Source organism: Mangifera indica, chromosome 20 (assembly GCF_011075055.1).
Source record: "Mangifera indica cultivar Alphonso chromosome 20, CATAS_Mindica_2.1, whole genome shotgun sequence".
In the NCBI taxonomy this organism is placed as follows: domain Eukaryota; kingdom Viridiplantae; phylum Streptophyta; class Magnoliopsida; order Sapindales; family Anacardiaceae; genus Mangifera; species Mangifera indica.
This window is the reverse complement of record NC_058156.1, coordinates 2,872,309-2,892,041: the sequence shown is the minus strand read 5'-3', so window position 1 is coordinate 2,892,041 and position 19,733 is coordinate 2,872,309. Positions and strand designations below refer to the sequence as shown.

Genomic DNA, 19,733 nt, shown 5'->3' with positions numbered 1-19,733 from the left:
TTCAATAGAAAGAAAGCACTTAGATTAATCATTAAAAAATGGAAGAAATAAAATACTGAAATGGGTGAATTACAGACCATAAATTAATGGTGTATTATTGAAGATGGATGGTTGATGGAACTAATCAAATCTTACGTAGTCACGCAAAAGAGTTACTGTTTTTAAAGCTCTGCTCCAAAATCTATATTGCAGACAAGCTACTCCCAACTGAACAAGAAAGCTACAAAAGTCCAATTATTTAATATGAATTATAATAATAGCAAATCAATTTCAACTTGGCAGTACTGAACATCACAAATAATTTGTTCTTAGCAGTCTGGAAATTGTAATCTTGAAGCCAAAACTTCTACTGACAACAAGTGTCGAGCAAGCTTTGACATTCAGTGAACTGTAGAAGCACTTACAAAGGAGTAATGAACACTTTTTTTCTGTATTGCATAATGAAAATTTTCATCTTTTTTTTCTCTTTTATATTGTGGTTTTCTTTTTGAGATTCTCCCCCTTTGCGTTGCCATTATATTAAACCAACTTCAATGCTTCAATTGGCTGGGGAAAGATTTCATGCATTTAACACCTATAATGAGGGAATACATTCTGGAATCTGGATGCCTCATATTCATTTATATGGCACAATTGCTCAACACCCTCATAGACCTCGGCCACCAGGCTTTGTATAAAGAAAATATACTGCCCAGTTCACAAAAAATAGCATCAATTCCCTGCTAAAAGGCAAGGTTTATCACTCACGCACGAACAGGACTTCGATCAGAGGAGAGTTGCAAATTAGCGGCATAATCTCTTGCCCACAGATCATAATTTATAATTTCTTCCAGGAATGGTGAGGCTACCATTTCTTCCCTGTGCTTATCACATGTTAGCTCAACAATCTTGAATATATCCAAATAGCCAATCCTGAAAATAAGCAAAGAACTTGTTGGTACAACTTACAGGAAGATGCATAATAGGAAATAAATGCAGACTGAATAACCGTGCAAGCAAAATGGATTCATACAGAGTACTTATGAAATCCAAAGAAATTCAGAAGTTGAACAAAAATCATCTTTGTCCAGATAAATTGGTTAGACACAAGGAGAAAGTAATCTAAGTGGCACTCAACAATTTATCTTTAGTCTATATTTTGCTCAAGTGAATAAAATTCAATATTTTGTAATAGTATATTTAAAGTAAAGCTTTGTCAAAAATTTCGACCAGTATTAGCTAGAATAATTTTGTTAAGACTCAGTAGGTCATATAATTTTGCAAGAAGAGGCAAATTTATATTGTTAGGTTAAACAACCAACTTGTCAAGCACATGTCATGTCCTCCTTGAAATCATCAGAAGGAAATTAAGGTCAAAATGAAAATGAACTTCACAAATTATTTTCAATTGTATGGTGTCAAAATATTGTGTAAAACTTTTCTTCCATGAACTCATTGTAAGGTAATTCAGCCCTAAGAAAATAAATTTCATAAAGTGCTTGTGATTGTACAATGTCAACATATTTAATAAAAAATTACTCCCTTATATCATCGCATAAGGCAATAAAAATTATGGAAATTTATTTCTGATTGTACTAAGTTGATATATTACAAGAAATCTTTTTCTCCTTCAAATCATCAGAAAGGTATTTAAGGTCAAATATGAAATTAAATTTCAGAAATGGCATTATAGTAAAAACAAAATAGTTACTTACCCCAAAAAAAAAGAGTTTAGTGTTTTGGGAGTTGTGCAACTTCACTCACATATCTTAATCACCAAGCATATTTTGGAGTTCATTGGCATTCCTCATCAAAAGTTAATATTTCACTATGGTTGAATGCAGAACAAGGAGAACAAACTCCTCCAGATAAGCCTTAGAAGTTCAGAAAGCGACATTTTATAGTAATAGAACATCAAGAAAAATTAAATTCACACCTTTCATCGATGAACATCTCTACTGCTTTCTCATTTGCTACACTAAGAACCCCAGTCATGGTGCCTCCAGCTCGTCCAGCAGCATAAGCAAGATCCATGGATGGGTATTTTATATTGTCAGGAGTCTTAAATGTTAGTGAACCAAGCCTGCATGAACCCTTCTCAACTTTAGCCAACTGACGATGAAAATTTAACATCACCATTATTTTCAAATGTCACATCAATGACTCCCAGCACATAAAGATGCAAATCTCAAAAGAGATTATATTCACCATCACACCAAAAAATGCTCACAAAAAATAGGCTTTCTTATATTTTTAATATCCAGAATCTTGACCTTCCTTACATGTTCGCTGAACTCTAAATAACCATGAAGTAGCTGGCCCCAACAGGATGTGAAGCCTAATCTCTTATTTGAAATCAAATACTAACAAAACTAAGCTTAACCCTTCGGGTTTACATGGATGAGGCTTTCATAACTTGATGTTCACATGTCCCTTAAACAATAGATTAGATGACAGGCTAAATTGGTAAGAACATAAACAGGTGAAATATCTGCACCTGTTCAAGGTACGAGGACATGTACAGATTGAAAGAACAAAATTATCAAGCTTTTACTCAGGAAAAGCACCTTAGCTTTGTTCAATAGAAAGTGAAAGGCCCTAGATTGAAGCTAGGTCATTTTTGGTTCTCACACAAAAAAAAGGGCCATTTTGGGAAGGAAAATTACCCCAGGAAGGTACATGGGATTTGTATCTTTCAGAAACATAATCTACATGGAAATCTTATTTTTTGGAAGAAAACACAATATATTTGAAATCATGATGTAATAGGGAAAAGTGTAATTACTTGCAAAGATCAAGACGAGACCATGTTACTTCAGAGCAGTAAATTCTTTCAGGCCATGACATAGTATAGAGGATTGGTAGCTGCATATCAGCCCACCCTAACTGAGCAAGAACAGAAGAATCCTGAAAAGCAATTAATACAAATATAAAGTCAGAAAATCAGAAAAGAAATTGTCCAAATTCACAATACAATTTTGTCGTTTAACAGGCAGTGCTCCTAAAATATAAAATATGACTTCTGGAAAGCGTAAGACCTGTGTTTCAACCATTGAATGTATGATAAATTGTGGATGAATTACAATCTCATGTCATCATATCCAGCACCAAATAGATAGTTGGCTTCAATAACTTCTAAACCCTGTCGAATAAAAAATAAATAAATTAGTTTTTGAGACTCTAAAGCAACTAATTGACATATAACATGAAACTTGCAACACAAATTTAAGACACTGGATAAAAACAAACCTTATTGAAAAGGGTAGCCGAATCCACAGTAATTTTTTTTCCCCATACTCCATTTAGGATGCTTCAAAGCTGAAGGATTTTCGCAAGAAAATTAGAACTTTTCGATCATGTTCACATCATATGTAACAATGGTAATATAAAATTTATATATTGTTTCAAAAAATAAAACATAAAAACATATAAATTATCTTGTACCTTGTAAGTTGACTTGAAGTTTGGAAGCTTGAATCACTAAAATAAATGATCTCTTGACTTGCATCTTTCAAGGAAGAAAATAGATGCTTTTTCCCAGTAAAAGAAGAAGAAGAAGAGAAAAATATATATTTTTTTTACATTTTTCTCTCTTTTATTAAAATAAAACTTGATATTTATCAAATTAAAACATGTGTTCAATTCTCATCGGTTGATAATTAAGAGAAATTAAAATTTGATACATATTGAATAATTTGTACCCAAAATTATTCATTCTAACTTTCTAAACAATTTAAAAGGTGTAAAATGACAATTTTACCCCTTTTTCCAAATCTTATTCGAAAAACATAATTTTTATCCTCGAAAAGTGTTAGCCAACCATGGATAAATATTTTCAACTTCATAACATCATTTTCTTCCTTAAAATATGGGTGTGACCTTCAAGGTTCATAGTGACATAATCGTGGGCTCCATATCGAACGATACGTTTCATTATATCATTGTATAAACTAAAACTGTCGTTAACCCATATACTTCATTTTTCGCTACAAAACGAAGCTCCCACTAATCATGTGGTGTCATCTAACAATGTCTCATGACCCCTACATCACAATAAAGTACAAGTTTCACATAATGTCAAATGAACTTTTCTTACTTACACTTACCATGTAGTTTACTCTCTCCATCGTTACATTCCGATTAATATGTAGTCAATGACACATCGTAAATCATACTAGTGTATAGATCCTTTGATTTGAGATATCACAGTTATGCTTCGTTCCGGAATGTATAGTTCATACGGTGTATACCACGAGGTAAATCATGTCTCATTCAAAAGCCGCTTTGAGCATATGTTGCTTGAGCAAGAGGGCAAGTGATAATCATTCAGCTTGACTGCTCCCGAGTTTTCATACGAGTATCAAAAAAAATGAAAATCTAAGACACTGGCCAGTGTAGGTAAAAGACCACATGAAGAGAGTTTTGATGTAGCACGTTATGATGTATTACTTGATATTCAAAAAGATTAAATATTGGATTTTGACATTCCATAAATTCAAGTTTAATCAGGATGTAACGACGGAGGGATTGAACTATATAGTAAGTGTGAGTAAAAAAAGTTTATTTAACATTATGTGAAGCTTGTACTTCATTGTGATGTAGGGGCCATGGAGCATTGCTAAATGACACCACATGATCAGTGGGAGCTTCGTTTTGCAGCAGAAAATGAAGTATATGGGTTAACGACAGTTTTAGTTTATATAGTGATATAATGAAACGTATCGTTCCATATGGGGCACACGGCTACGTCACTATGAACCTTGAGGTCATACCCATATTTCAAGGAAGAAAATAGTGTTATGAAGCTGAAAATATTTATCCATGGTTGGCTAGTACTTTCCAAGAATAAAAATTGTACTTTTCGAATAAGATTTGGAAAAGAGGCAAAATTGTCATTTTATACCTTTTAAATTGTTTACAAAGTTATAATGAATAATTTTGAGCACAAATTATTCAACATATTTCAAATTCTAATTTCTCTTAATTATCAACCAATGAGAATTGAACACATGCTTTAACTTGATAAATATCAAGTTTTAGTTTAATAAAAGAGAGAAAAATATATATTTTTCTCTTCTTCTTCTTCTTTTGCCGGGAAAAAGCATCAATTTTCTTCCATTTTTCTTCCTTGAAGGGTGCAAATCAAGAGATCACTTATTTTCGTGATTCAAGCTTCAAAACTTCAAATCAACTTACAAGGTACAAGGTAGTTTACATGTTTCTATGTTTTATTTTGTTGAAACATGTAAATTTTATATTACCATTGTTACATATGATGTGAACATGATCTAAAAATTCTAATTTTCTAACCGAAATCCTTCAAATGGTATCAGAGCAAGAATTTGATCATTGAATGACAAGAACATGTCATAATTTTGCGTGTTTGGAAGTGTTAGTGATCAAAACCTAAAATATAAGTTTTGTTATGTGTGATTAGTTCAAACCAAGTGTACATATGTTATTAGGAATGTCTTGATAGCATTTGAGAAGCTTTAAATTGTTAAAATTATGTTGGATAACTTTTGACATAATTAAAAACAAAAACAAAAAACCCTAATTTTAGAAATTTGGATGTTTTTGAAATTAATGGTTGAATCATGATTTATACATGATTGTCATGATATACACATGAATTTGAATCTTGACTTTACATGGGAATATGTGTTTAAGAAACTTAGTTTGTATGACTTGGTGAAGGGCATGAACAAGTTGACATGATTTCCATGTATTTGGTTGATGGAAATAACATTCAATGTTGATTGAATTGTTATTAATTCATTAAACTAGTGTTTGACTTAATTTGATTGAGAATTGAATTCTTGATAACTTGGATTGGATAAATCACTTTATGAGTAACTATATTCATACTTGAATAATTATTACATGGTGAGATGGATTATGTTTGAGTGATGAATGATTCATATATGTAATAATTTGGTGAAACGCATGACACTTGTAAATTTGGCTCATATTAGGCATGTGTTATGTATTTATTTTACAACTTATCATTCTAAAATCTATTCATGTTTAAGTATATATTGAAACATGTTTAGTGAGATTTTGGTGAACTTGGTATGTGTTTTGGAAACATCAAGAATTAGGGTTTCATGGTTGATTTCAAGAAAAATGCAATATAAAATTTTGGTTTAATTACTTTGTAAACTTGTTATGGTTTGATCTTGTAGACACCAAACATTGAATGTGTTTGTGTTTTAGCAAACTTGAATAAATAGCATGAAGTATGATAAATTATTTGTTAAGTTTACCAAATTACAAATTTAATTTCTATGTTTGAATGTTTGACTACCGGGTTACAAATATTAATATGATACTCAAAATGTCATGTTATTATAGGTATATGTGATAGTATTAATGTGTGACATATGTATGCTATATATGAGACATTATGACATGGTAAACATCATGTATCTAAATGCTTAATATTATATATGTTAGATTGAAATGGACTTAACATATTGGATATGTTTGTTGTCTTAGATACATAAATAAACACCTCAAGTTTGCTAGTCTAGAATTAAGTTATAAGATATTGGATATCTTATATGCAAGATCAACCTAATGTACATTTTAGATATGTGATATGCTAAGTTGCATTAAAATATGACTTCTTTTGATTATTAAATAATATAGTTGATATGTGTTTAATAGCATGTCTAAGTTTTATGTTTTATGTTATCATGTAATTTATTTAAAATCATATAACACATGATTTTGTGTTTTAGAGAACTAAAACTTTTAGACGTGAAATATTCTTACAATACCATTTAAGATATTAGAAAAGTTTTCAATGACATAAATTGTAAGAATATGGTTTAGTAACATGTCTTGGATGACAAATATGTATCCAAAGATACATACTAGAGTACTCAAAATATAAACTGAACCTAATTAATAATAATAAAATCTTTCTCAAATTTTCAATATCAAATTCGAGCCTTTCATTGTAAGTCGATTAGGGTTACATCATAAGGCTGAAAATCTTAGATTTCTATTATGTGACGGATACCATGTCATATGACGTAAAATTAGTCAATTGGTGTCTAGAGTACTATAGAATGTCAAAATCCAATATTTAATCTTTTCAAATATCAAATAATGCATCATAACATACCACATCGAAACTCTCTTCATGTGGTCTTTTACCTACACTGGCCAGTGTCTTAGATTTTTATATTTCTCAATATTCGTATGGGAACTCAAGAGCAGTCGAGCTGACGGATCCTTGTATGCTCATCACTTGTCCGCTCGCTCAAACAACATATGATCAAAACGGCTTTTGAACGAGATATGATTAGTCTCATAGTATACACCGTATGAACCATACATTCCGAAACGAAACACAATTGTGATATCTCAAGTCAAATGATCTCTACACTAGTATGATTTACGATGTGTCATTAACTACATATTAATGCCCATGTGATCATCGTTCAGCGGTCAAATTCGATAAACAATATAATATAATAACCTTTGATCAGTTTTCTAACCATCAAACGGTTATATTGTTTACCTATATATATATATCTACCATGTCTAATATCATCCACTGATATACTGTGGTGATATAGCACACACCCACTATACAATACTATTGACTAAATAGATTGTCTATGCGAGAAACAATTTGATGACGTTTATTTAAACTCATTAAGACCTTTTATATGTCATATGCATGTAGTTAATATGGGTGTAATATACAACTACAATATAGATATAAAAGTGACGCAGAAAACATATATCTACACAAGTTTCCAACTGATGCAGGGATATGGATAGGGTGCAAATTTAATATATCTACACAAGTAGATAAATGGATAAGAAAAAGGAACCCAATTTATTATAGAATTTTTTGTTCCTACCTAAAAGCTCCACCAGATGCTGTTAAAATGATGCGCCTAAGTGCACCCTCCGGCAAGCCGTGAATACACTGAAGAAAAAGAAATTTCTGTAAACCTACTTTGGTAGCAAGCATGAAAGAAATCATGGGAATGAGCATGATAAAAGCATCACAAAAGGGGTTTTCATTTACCAAGACAAACACATTAATGCAGAACTAATTATAAAATGTGTTGGATAAACTCACTAATCAACACAGATAATTCATACCTGAAATATGGCAGAATGTTCTGAATCGGCTGGAAGAATTTTTACATTATGCTTGTGAGCAAGAGGAAGGACAAAAGGACCACCAGCAATTAGTGTCTCCTTATTGGCCAAAGCTATGTCTTTCCCTGCTTTCATTGCAGCCACTGTAGGCTATATAAGAAAAGAAATATAAGGTGCCTAATTCATAAAATCTAATAACTCAGATCTTGGTATGCTTTGACTTTACCATGAAATCCTAATTCTAAATAAATCTAAAGTAAATTCATGGATTTACCTTTAATCCTGCACAACCCACTATCCCCGTTACCACAGTTACAGCATCTGGATGTTGGGCAACCTGAAAAGGAATTCAAAGCAGTATCTTTCCAACAACAAGAATGACTTTATCATCAAAAAAGAAAGAAAAAAGGGGAATAATCTCATGTTGCCTACCTAAATAACTCCTTGCTCCCCTGGAATAATCTCAAGCTTTTGTTCAACATCAGCCAAAGCCTCCTTGAGTTCATTAATCAAGGACTCATTTCTAACAGCAACTAATTGTGGCTTGAATTGCTTTACCTGTAGAATACAAAATATTAGAGAATTGTTGGAGCTACCATAATGATTTTGAATCTATCTACTCCAGTTTATTATGTCAATGCTTTATTATTCCGGAAATTAACATATAAATATCTAAAGAAGCAGAACTCCAAGCTTTTTCTGTTCAAAAATTGATAAATAAATGAGAAGAAATTACTACTTGGGAGTCTTCCCTCTAAATCCCCAAATGCTGAGTTCTACTAGTAGTAATCAATGAACATAATCATTGAATCACCAATTCAAGAAACAAGTATCAGATTTTTTCATCACAGAACCTAAAGGCAGTAGCCAGATGAAATAAATTCAGCACTGCAAGTTCTGTGAACATTATGAAACTAAATGCTTACCTGATCAGCAAGAAGATTTACGTTAGAACCAGCTGCTAGTGCCACAACTCTGAATTTATCAGGATTCTCTGCAACTATATCTAATGTCTGCATGATGAAGGTCCAAAACATGTTAAAAACACCTAGAATATATATTGTTTACAAGAAGAAATAACTTCTTGTTTATTAGCAGGATTGGAAACAGAAAGCAGGCACATAAGAGGATTACAGGGTAAATTTTAAACATTTGAATCACAATCATTTGTCTTCTTTGGCCCTTATTTCCATTACAATATTCAAAATGCATTTATAACAAAAAGGTTGTCCCATTAACCTCATTGAGTGCCTTTATTGGTAAAATTATTACTTATCAAAAAGACAAAAATATGTTTTGTAAACACCTTGACATTGGCAGATAACCATTTTTTATGATTATTGTCATTATTACTATTATTATCGTTTGAATCTTGGATTGTCCCTGAATACCTCAGTTCCAATAGAACCAGTTGATCCAACAATCGATATAGGCTTTGGACCATCCCAAGTCTTATAACCAGACTCTGGATACACTCGTCCTGGCCACGCTGGAGGGGGTGGCTGAGCAGAACACTGGACTGTTCTGCCAATGCCTTTCCAATATCTTTCATCTTTAATGCGAATCCACCTAGAAGTCATAAATTAGCAAAACTTAATGTCCATCCTGTCTACAAAAGGAAATGAAGCTCTAATTGTTCAAAGTTTAAAAGCAGAAGCACAATCACCGCTGAGAGGAAGCCGATAAAGATGCTCTAATGGAGATACCGAACATGAAAAAATAAATGAAACCAACGATAAGTTCAAAGCCATGACACCAAAATTTACAGAGGGATTATAAGGAAACAACAATAATTACCATTGAAAGCTAAAATCATGCAACTCCCTTGAGGACCATGTTATATGACAGAAAGCTATCACTATTTTTTCAAATGAAGTTTCCTTATGAAGTTCAAATTATTAATTAGATGACTTATTAACCTACTATAGCAAAAGAAACAAGCAAGCATATAGTCACAGGTAAATTCAAATATACAAGGTCGGCAAATTTTCTTCAAAGGCTTCTGCAAATACATATTTATTTATCTTTAAGCATGACAATCTATTATCTTGGCCATACACTGTGACATGCTCAATCAAAAAGCTTTAGAAATCCAACATTTTAAGACACTCCTCAATCACGTCTCTCATAGCACAAGAACTTAACAATAGCCCAAAAAACTTTAATTAAGAAAAGATAAAGAAGAAAACAAAGATCAAATTTTGATAGAGCAATTCAATTAAACCCACGAAAAAGGATTGATTTTTCAGCCTATCTAAATTTTGGCAGCCGATAAAACAACGAAACAAAATAAAAGAAAGTAGGTTCAGTACTTAAAAATGTATCCATTATAACAGAAATCCGTAAGAGGGCGGTACCTGGAAGCTTAGGGAAGCAATGGGACTTGGGGGTATCTAAGAAAGAGAGAGATTTGATTTCAGTCGGAAGCAGAAAACTCAAAGCCATCAAAGGAAAATGGTATAGAGATTGCAATTTCAGAAAACAGGCAGATAGTGCAGAGTGACAAACAAACAAGAGAGATGAAAAGAAAGTGCAAAAGGTAGAGACAGAAGTGTCTGCTGCTAGAGAAAAAAGAAATGGAGAGTTAATAAGTTAGTTAGTTATACAAAAATGCCTCGGAATGGTTTGTAAATAACAAACCGGGCAAACAATGCCCGGGAATAAGTTCAAGGCCAAAAGATTTCTCCCCACCCAAGGTTCAGTGTATATCCAAATTTTCATCTGTGAATTTTAAAAAGCCCATATATTTATTTATATAATAAAATTGATTAATTAAAAAAATAAAATTATTATTTAATGCATAAGAGTTTGTGTTATTAAAATTTGGAGTGAAGAACTTATGATGAATTGAATATAGTATACGTGAATTATTTATATTTTAATATTATACATTATATTATCAATATAAATAAATAAATTTAAAGTCGTATTGATTTTTTACGGTAGTAAATTTGAGAGTATTTGATAGATGATACTCATATTAATTAATTGAATAATTATATGTTAAAATGAAACACTAATCAACCCTTTATAATTATTTATTCAACTATAGTATTTTATATTGAAATTAGTTGGTTAAATCAATCAAACCGTGAATTAAGGAACCTATTTAACTAATACTCTGATTTTAAAAACATTGATACAATATATTATTAATTCTTTGCTGGGAAAGTATATTTTAAATCATTATAATCAAATAACAAATGTCCGTGAATTATTCAAAAAAAAAATTATATGTATAACTTTTATAAATAACTTTGTACATAAAAAACGATTGTATATTGTTTTATTTTTAATTTTTAATTATATAATCATAAGATGATTTATCATTATTTATATACAAAATTATATATAAAAATTAGACACATAGCACGGCTCTTATCCAAATTAAATATGATTTTAACCTTCTATGTGCATGAGATTTAATATAAAATTAACATTCAAGTTTCCAGTATAAATAGAAGGCGGATTGACTCCTTCCCACCCAAATTGTGAAGAAAGTACACATTTTTTTCATCCTTTAAATTTAAAAACTCCAATTTTCCACTGGTTCAATGAACACTGATATTGAAAGGGTTTCGTTTTTTTTTTTTTTTCTGGTTTTTTATTTTCTCCTTTATTTTTTTGTATATTTTTGTTATTTATTATTCTTTCCATTTTCTATTTTTCCTCTTTTATATCATTTCTCATCACCGACTATCCTTTCTCAATCTAACCTTAATTAGGTTCTCAAAATGTTGGATATGGCTTCTAGTATTGTTAATGTCTCTCTTATTATTGTCAACAATTATATCTGATCACCATTTTCTCATTGTATCTTAATGGCTTTAACAATGTCTTATCTCCCTCCTCTTGTTGTGTTTGTGTTTTCTCTCTCTTTGTTGATGACAACCTCTCTCCTACCTATGACCAATTCCATTTCTTCTTACTCGGTTAGTAAATAAATTCTTTTCTAAAAGTTTAAGTGATAAATTTTTAAATTAGTCAAGATTTTGATATTATTTAGGGTAAAAGTGACAAGTTTTAGAATTGATAATTCACATGTATTATTGTTTCATGAAAGTTCGGATGGGATAGAGGCTTTTGGCCTAAATAGAAATGTCTCATACCATGATTTTCACATGTGGCCATAAACTTTTTTATACTTAAATTATATACTAAAAATATATACATATAACAATGTACAGCTACTTAACCCAAACTCAGGAATGAAATTTTACTTTCACATCGAATTAGTGGTATTTCTTTCATCTTAAAAAGTGTTACCAACAAAGCCCAACACTCCCATTAAACCCAAAATCTTTGAATTATATAGTTGTGTATAACACTATAAAAGATAAATGCCCAATTGGAGTTGGACAAGAGAAAAAGACAACGTACGTGTGTTCACTCCTGGTCCATGAGGAAGAGGTTGGTCGCTCAAAAACATCCACCTCTACTAAGCCAATTCAGAAATATTCAGATTGGGCATTACAGTCAGAGTAACAAAAATGCATATAATGGATGCGTGATGCATGGCATGACAGAATATAAATGCACATATAAAGGAGAAAAGATGCACATAATCCATAAAATTCGCAGGTTCGTGAAACTTCAACTCCATGGTCATCCAATGCATATTAGTGGTTTATAAACAAAGTTCACTGTAATCTGCTTTTCAATACCTATTTAAAACTTTATTCTTAAGAGGAATAGGGATACCAAATTGCGTTTATAGATGTGGGTCAAGTATATATTCACTAAGCCCCCACAATGCCGTTTTCTTGTTCTTCCTGTATCTCACTTGTGTTCATCGCTAAGCCCCCACAGTTCATCTCTTCCACTGCACCTCCTGCTTCTGATATCTTTGTGATCCTCTGCAACTCATCAGTAACATCTGAATTATTAGACACAGACTTATCACCAGCCAACTGTTCTTTTGGAACTGCTGGTTTCGGCCTCCGGATTGCTTCAGCTGCTTCTGCCATTGCAACCGGTGGTGGCTGAGGTGGAACCCATGCCCGCTGAACTGGTTGCCCATTGGTTCGAACACCATAAGGTCCAGTCTTGACTTCATCTTCATTCTCAACTTCTGTAATCTTCACATGTTTCCGCTGCCACCAAGGTAATGGACTCTCATCATCTATCAGATAGTTCTGCCCATTATCTTGAACCCTTGTATTCAAGCCTTCCGCATTTACTTCAGACTCAAGTACTTGGTTGGAGCCATTTTGGGCCTGACCAACCTCCCAGGGCTACACAGGATAAGTGAAAGACATAATCAGTTTGGGTGTATTCAAATTCTTTTATCTCAGTCAAATCTAAAAGCAATTAGCTAAATATCCACAATTCATAGATGAATCCTGTTATTTCTATCTCTAGTGGTAATATGATAAAAGTATGAAATGCCTATTCCAGAAGAGAGGCCATTCTCATATCATTTCAATTGAAAAATTACTTTAGCCATCTTGCAGGCATGTTGTAGCATCTAGTCCAACAGACTGGCCCATTACAGTTTAAAAACTTAGTCCATCACAGTTTTACTATTTGAGCTTTGCAAACCCAAAATTCGTCTTGCCAGTCTAAAAACTTATAGGATATTTAACCAATTTCCTATTATCATCCCCAAACAATGTGGGATACCCATACAAACTCAAAATTTCTCTCATGCTTTAAAGATGTAGGATTTGTCTAAAGATCTTACATTAATTCTTTACCTTACAAGACCTAGCGTTCTCACTAAAGTTTGTCTCATCATCATTCGAGAGAACATGCAGAATGGCTTTAATACCATTTACAACATTTTGTCCAACATATTGACAAACATACAATCCGTCACGATTGTGCTTTTAAACTTTTCAATTTAAAATGCGTCTTGACAATTTAAGAGTTTACAAGTTATTTAACCAACTTTTGTTGTCTTTGAGATACTCATATATACCTAACATCTCCCATGTTTCATCGATGTGAAATTTGTCTAGGGGTATTACACATGTTCTTCTCTCCTTAGTTTTCAAATACCAAACACTTGATAGTAATTCAACATCATGCAGCCACCTACATTAATGCTGGAAATATGAAATTGATAATGCAACTAAAAATATGGCTTCAATCTATAAAATTTGACCAGTTCTTCAACAAAAAGCTTATCCCATATTGAAATACTAATTTTCATTTATCCCATTTTGAAATACTTCAGAGTAATATATCATCATGCAGCCACCTATACTGATGAAGGAAATATGAAATTGCTGATGCAACTAAAAATTTGACATTGATCTATAAAATTTGACCTTCAACAAAATGCTTATCCTGTTTTGAAATACTATTTTTCATATAGCCAACAAAGTAAAGGAGTTGTCCACAATCCACAAATGTAATGAAGAAACAAACCTTAGCTCTGTGCACTATGCGCGGATTTGATAATTGCTGGTTTGGGTTCGGAGGTTGATCATTTATCTCCTGCATGAGAAAACAGAAAGATGGAGAATCAGCATTGACCAGTAAAGAAGTATCAACTGTTTAAAATAGAACATTGGTTACCCTAATGTTGGACGGTTTCTCCCCTCTCTGGACCATTGCCATAATCTACAACATAATTACACATAGAAAAGGGCTTTCAAACCACAGTGAAATTAAATATGTGAACATACTTTTTCACGTTCATCATTCATCAAGAATGAAAATAGTGATGCAGGTATGTATACAGCTAGCTAGAATATGAAAAGGTGAAAAATACAAATTTCATTTCTCACTGAAAAGAATTTCTAAAAAGCAAGATCACAGAAACTAACCTCCATAAATGACTTTGGGTGGGGTGCAACAGAGGGTTCCCCAGTGGCAGGAGGTGAGGAAGACCTCACTGTACACAAAATTCAACTTAGTGCTGCATAAAAGTTCAAGGCCATTTTAAAGATTAAACAAGGAGGATCCAGCTACCTGATTGGGAGTCCATGTCCAACTGGCCATTCATGTATGGTTGCTGTGACAATAATTTGAATTAGGAAAGTCCACTTGAGCACTAAAATTTGAATTAAAATATTTTATGCTCCAACACATATCAGAAAAGCAATCATAGGCTACACATATTTTCAGCTCACCTTCAGACTAGTGACAGAGACCCTATGATCTCCTTGATTGACAAAAGAGGTTCTTTCAGAATAAGTAGTTTGTCCTGATAATTACAAGCAAACAAAGGACATACAATAAGAAATTTGACCAAATCCCATTCAAATGTGAGGTGCCTTTTGAACAAATCTCCATGAAAGTATCAACATAAGAAGACAAAAATCAAAACTACCATAGATTTGTGTTAAACAATTGAGGGTCATGTAGCTTAATACATTCCAGGTACCCAACTCTAAACCCCACAGACAAGGTAAACAGTCACCACACACTAGAACAGCAAAAAAAAAAAAAAAAAAAAAAAAAAAAAAGGAAGAAAAAAGAGGGTTGAAATCAAAGTTCCAAAATGAAATGATCAAACTTAAAATCAACAAACGAAAGAGCTACATCACAGATTAATCGTGATCATTATAAGCCAAAATACACCTGCCAAGAGATTAGATCAAAACTAGAACAAGACATAGATAAACTTAAACATAGTTAGATGAGTCACTCCATCAGCCCACAGCAAATCTGACCCTTTTGCTCTCTGTAAGGCTTCACAATAAAAATGCAACAGAGGGCCTCTAAATAATTAAAAGTTGGCTGGGGTTAATTCTGACAAGGCATTTAAAAGAACATTATTGTAACTTGAAAAGGAAGTGAAGAAGAAATTGGGTATGATAGCTGAAAATATTGTTAGACTCATTCACCACAATACCTTAACAACATCCTTTGAAAGTTGATGTAAGATTAGGTTGCAAGTAGAAAATTGATATAAATAGAAAATTATACGAGGGAAAATCCCAATATTTAAAAATGTTCCATTAGCTTTCCAGAGTCCAAACTTCCTCACCCCAAATATAAAAAACAAAACTCTTTTTCTCCAGAACCACGGTCTTTTTCTTTTTATTATTAGCTAAAAATGATTCTAGCATCATTGGAAATCAAAACTGCTGCTCAAAATGACACTGATTTGGGCAATAGGCAACCACAGTAAAACCAAAAAGCTATATAATTTAACAATTTACTTCATCCCAAAGAAAGATGTAATGTACCTTCCAACTTCCTTATGGCATTACTCATGGACTTAATTTCCTGAACTTGCACAGCTAACAGATTCATAAATTCCTCGAAGCATCTTTTTTCTGATATAAAGGAACAAGGTGTAGCATACAATCTCGTCAGTGACAAAATTAAAGCAGCTAAAGAAAAGAACAAGTGAATTAGTGTCAAAAAAATGATGTGTTAACAAATAAACTTAAGTCCAGTATTATAATCCCACCATTATTTTTTGAATTCAACATTTCTTGGCTTGCCTTTGCCACATCAGCAGCTGCAGCTGCAGCAGCTTTGGCGGCCGCTGCTGCTTCTTCTGCTAAACTTGGTTTCCCATTAGTTTTCTTTGAAATATCATCATCTTCTTCTAAGACAACTTTCCGTATCCAAGACTTGAACCTTGGGACAAAAGTTTTCTAAAACAAGGAAAATGTCAATTGATCTTGTGATCAACCTTGGCATATTAGCCTAAAAAGCCACATTTTTAAGCAAAAAATTGAAACATAACCAACCCAGTATTCCCTCTCCTACCTTGCTACTCACCAAACAAATAGAAAAAAATGGCTCTTCTATATAAATAACAAAACAAAACACACAAACATAATACAACTTCTTCATTGTTCCTTGCCTAAAACTTCACAAGTTCCATTCATCAAATCTGTGAACTTAAATTTGTTAGTAGAACCGGTTCTTATCACCTACATTTTACATCAAACCATTGCAAAGCTTCAACAAAGATATTGTTTGTCATCAAATCCTTTACCATTCATGGAAATGTTGTATTAGCTTAGTGTAAATTTTATTTGATGTTGAGAATCCTGAACAAAAGAACAGGACACATTTAGTTGTAAACAGTGCGTTCACATATGGTTTGAACATGTTCAACACTTTGATTGTTTTTAGTGTTCCAAGCAAAGAAAGAAGTTACAATTAAAGTATTCTCTAGCATGGAAGGAATAAATGCTATACCAGTCAAATTTGCAGATTATGTGCTTCTGACTACGGAAAACTAATTTTCAGCAACAAATCAAGCTCTTTTGCATTTCAAATATAGAAAACAATAAAATTACACTGAATCATTCATATTCCCCAACAAAAGTGCTAGAACCACAGGGTTTGAGCATCATTAAAATGTTCTAGCGGTGTCAGAATGCTAAAATTCAGGCACTGGAAGAATGGCCTTTCTTGTATTGCCTTGAAATGTGTTAATTGTCAGATAAGGCTACTTTTGTCTAACCAAGTTTCAGATGGCTAGGTTAAGAGAGAAAATTCAAGAAGAGCATATTTCAACTCTGACCTAAAAATGTGACCATTAAGGGTAATTTCCCCGAGAAATACAAAGCAATTAATACTGTACTGCAATATATAGATTAGGCAAAGTATACCCACAAATGCAATCCAACATAAAAAAAGATGATAAAATATTAAGGCTGGGCATTAACATATTGAACTACTAATTTATAAAGAATTTAAAACAGAGGTTATTATTACCTTGATTAAAACAGCAGTTCCAGCACCTGAAGCGGCCAGAAATCCCACAGCAAGAACAGCATGATACCAGTGAAACCAGGACATCATTGATGTCCTCACTGGTGTAACGACACCTGCAGGAGCAGCTGCAGCAGGCTGCAAAGCTTGTGTTGTTGCATGTGGCTGAATGCTAGGTGATGATTTCATCTGTCCATCTGTTCATATTAAATTTCAGCATAAAACAGAATTGGCATTACAAGCTTCTGCCAAACCCAATAAGTGCACAGCCGAAGACAAAGCTTCCACTTCAGTACCAAAGTTTGTTACCTTGATTAATAGTGGTTGCCTGTGCACTTGGAGATGGATCCTGAAATTATCAAGTAAGAAAATAATAAATACTAATAAATAAGAGTCAATAAACTGTTTCTAAAACAATTTAATGTAGTAACAGAAGCGAACCAAAAATAAATAAGTTGCTTACAGGAACACGCCGAAAAGCCTCATCTATCTCCTCTTTCGTGAGACCCTTCTTCTCTAGAAAAGATCGTCTATAGATAACTGGCGAACCCCTGACTTTAGGGTGTGAAAGGAATTTTACAGCATTCTGCACTTGCTCCTCCCTCATGGGTTCTGAATTCACAAACACTGATGGAGAAGAAATTGGCTCAGCAGTATCTCTAGCATCTGGCTGTGCCTCATTTGCTGGTTGTGCTTGTTCTACAGCTGAATATTAACAAAAACAAAATAAGACAATGAGCACTGTTATCCTCATCCACAAAATCCAATTATGAGGAACCGCTGAAACACAAGCTTCTGATGTTAGCTACAATGATATCGATCCACAAACACAAGAACTTGCTTATTTAAGTTGATGTAATTTCAAATCCACCATATATAATACTAATATTTTGCAATTTGCCTCACAGTCATACAAGAATTTCATCCTACTAAACTCAAAATTGAAATGAAATTCCAAACGAGCAAAAATTTTCTTTTTCTACCAGTTGCACCTACTACCTCCATAACATAAATATGCGTCGAAAACGATTGTTGATAAAACTACGAACATGGATGAATAAATATTTTTGGAAGGAACATCAAATCATATATAATTTCGTCCTCAACAAATACCATAACATAACAGTCAAATAACTAAGCAAACTACTAAACTTCCATATTAAGCCGTGAAATGAAATATTCAAGTTATAACACAATCAAATTTCGCTAATTTAAATTCTAGTTCTTTTCCTATCAATGTTGGAAACAAAGATAACACATAAATTTCAATAGAAGATTAAGTTACAGATTGAACATAAATATAAGATTGACCATTGACCAAATAACAAAGAAGAAAGAGAACCTGGTTTTGGAGGATCATGAACCGTTGGATTTCGAGGAGGCGGAGATTGAGTCGCCATAGCACCGAAAATCCTTTCAGCAAATGAAACAACACGACGGTTAGTTAAAATAAAAGAAGAAGTGCTTACAGAAGATGAGGATGAGGATGATGATGACGTAAGTGAAGTCAGCGATGGTTTTTGCTCATCCCGAAGCTAAGACTGCCTGACCGCTGATGGGCGATACTTGATAGCTTACTAACCGGATGAAGCCAAAAGCCCAGAAGATAATTCCTTTGTTTTTTTTTTCGGGAAATTTTAAAAACTAGGCAAAATTAAAGGGGTCTAAGCGAAATTGCCCAAAAAATTCAGGTTTAAGCAAAAATGCCCATGTTTTGTGAAATGACGAAACTGCCCCCATATATAAACACAGCAAATTTTCACTGTGCAATTCAAAGAAAATTCGAATTTTTTCCACATCCCACGGCCATCCCACGGCGAACGTCATTTCCGCCAATTTTCTTGCTTTCCGGTAACCGAAAATGGAAATTAATGTTATCACATCTCCCGTAATCTTGTTTGGATCAAGTTATAACTCATATTATTGCGATTTGATTGAGAATTTTGGGTTTGAAATTTTAGGGTTTACGGTTTGAATAATGCTTAAAATGTTTCAAT

General features: G+C 32.9%; 1 protein-coding gene and 1 pseudogene across 2 annotated transcripts; both read right to left on the bottom strand.

The window, feature by feature from the left end:
* Positions 1-248: 248 nt before the first annotated feature.
* LOC123204783 lies at positions 249-10,780 on the bottom strand (annotated as a pseudogene).
* Positions 10,781-12,648: 1,868 nt separating this feature from the next.
* On the bottom strand, positions 12,649-19,359 carry LOC123204642 (peroxisomal membrane protein PEX14-like). Of its 2 annotated transcripts, XM_044621414.1 has the most exons (12): positions 19,079-19,359; positions 18,200-18,441; positions 18,046-18,085; positions 17,740-17,933; positions 16,475-16,664; positions 16,248-16,337; positions 15,186-15,259; positions 15,025-15,067; positions 14,880-14,947; positions 14,629-14,673; positions 14,479-14,547; positions 12,649-13,340 (listed from the first exon to the last, which is right to left on the bottom strand). In XM_044621414.1, the coding sequence occupies exons 1-12, from the start codon at positions 19,134-19,136 to the stop codon at positions 12,846-12,848; spliced, it is 1,608 nt and encodes a 535-aa protein (XP_044477349.1). In that variant the 5' UTR covers positions 19,137-19,359; the 3' UTR covers positions 12,649-12,845. The 2 variants fall into 2 exon arrangements, with proteins under 2 accessions (XP_044477349.1, XP_044477350.1); XM_044621415.1 differs by lacking the exon at positions 14,629-14,673.
* Positions 19,360-19,733: the final 374 nt, after the last annotated feature.

Coding starts and splice junctions, on each gene's coding strand:
- LOC123204642 (XM_044621414.1), bottom strand. CDS start 19,136: ATGGCGACTCAATCTCCGCCTCCTCGAAATCCAACGGTTCATGATCCT. Junction 16,665..17,739: donor GAACTGCTGTTTTAATCAAG/GTAATAATAACC, acceptor TCCTTGTTTTAG/AAAACTTTTGTCCCAAGGTT. Junction 14,674..14,879: donor ACCCAAAGTCATTTATGGAG/GTTAGTTTCTGT, acceptor ATTATGTTGTAG/ATTATGGCAATGGTCCAGAG.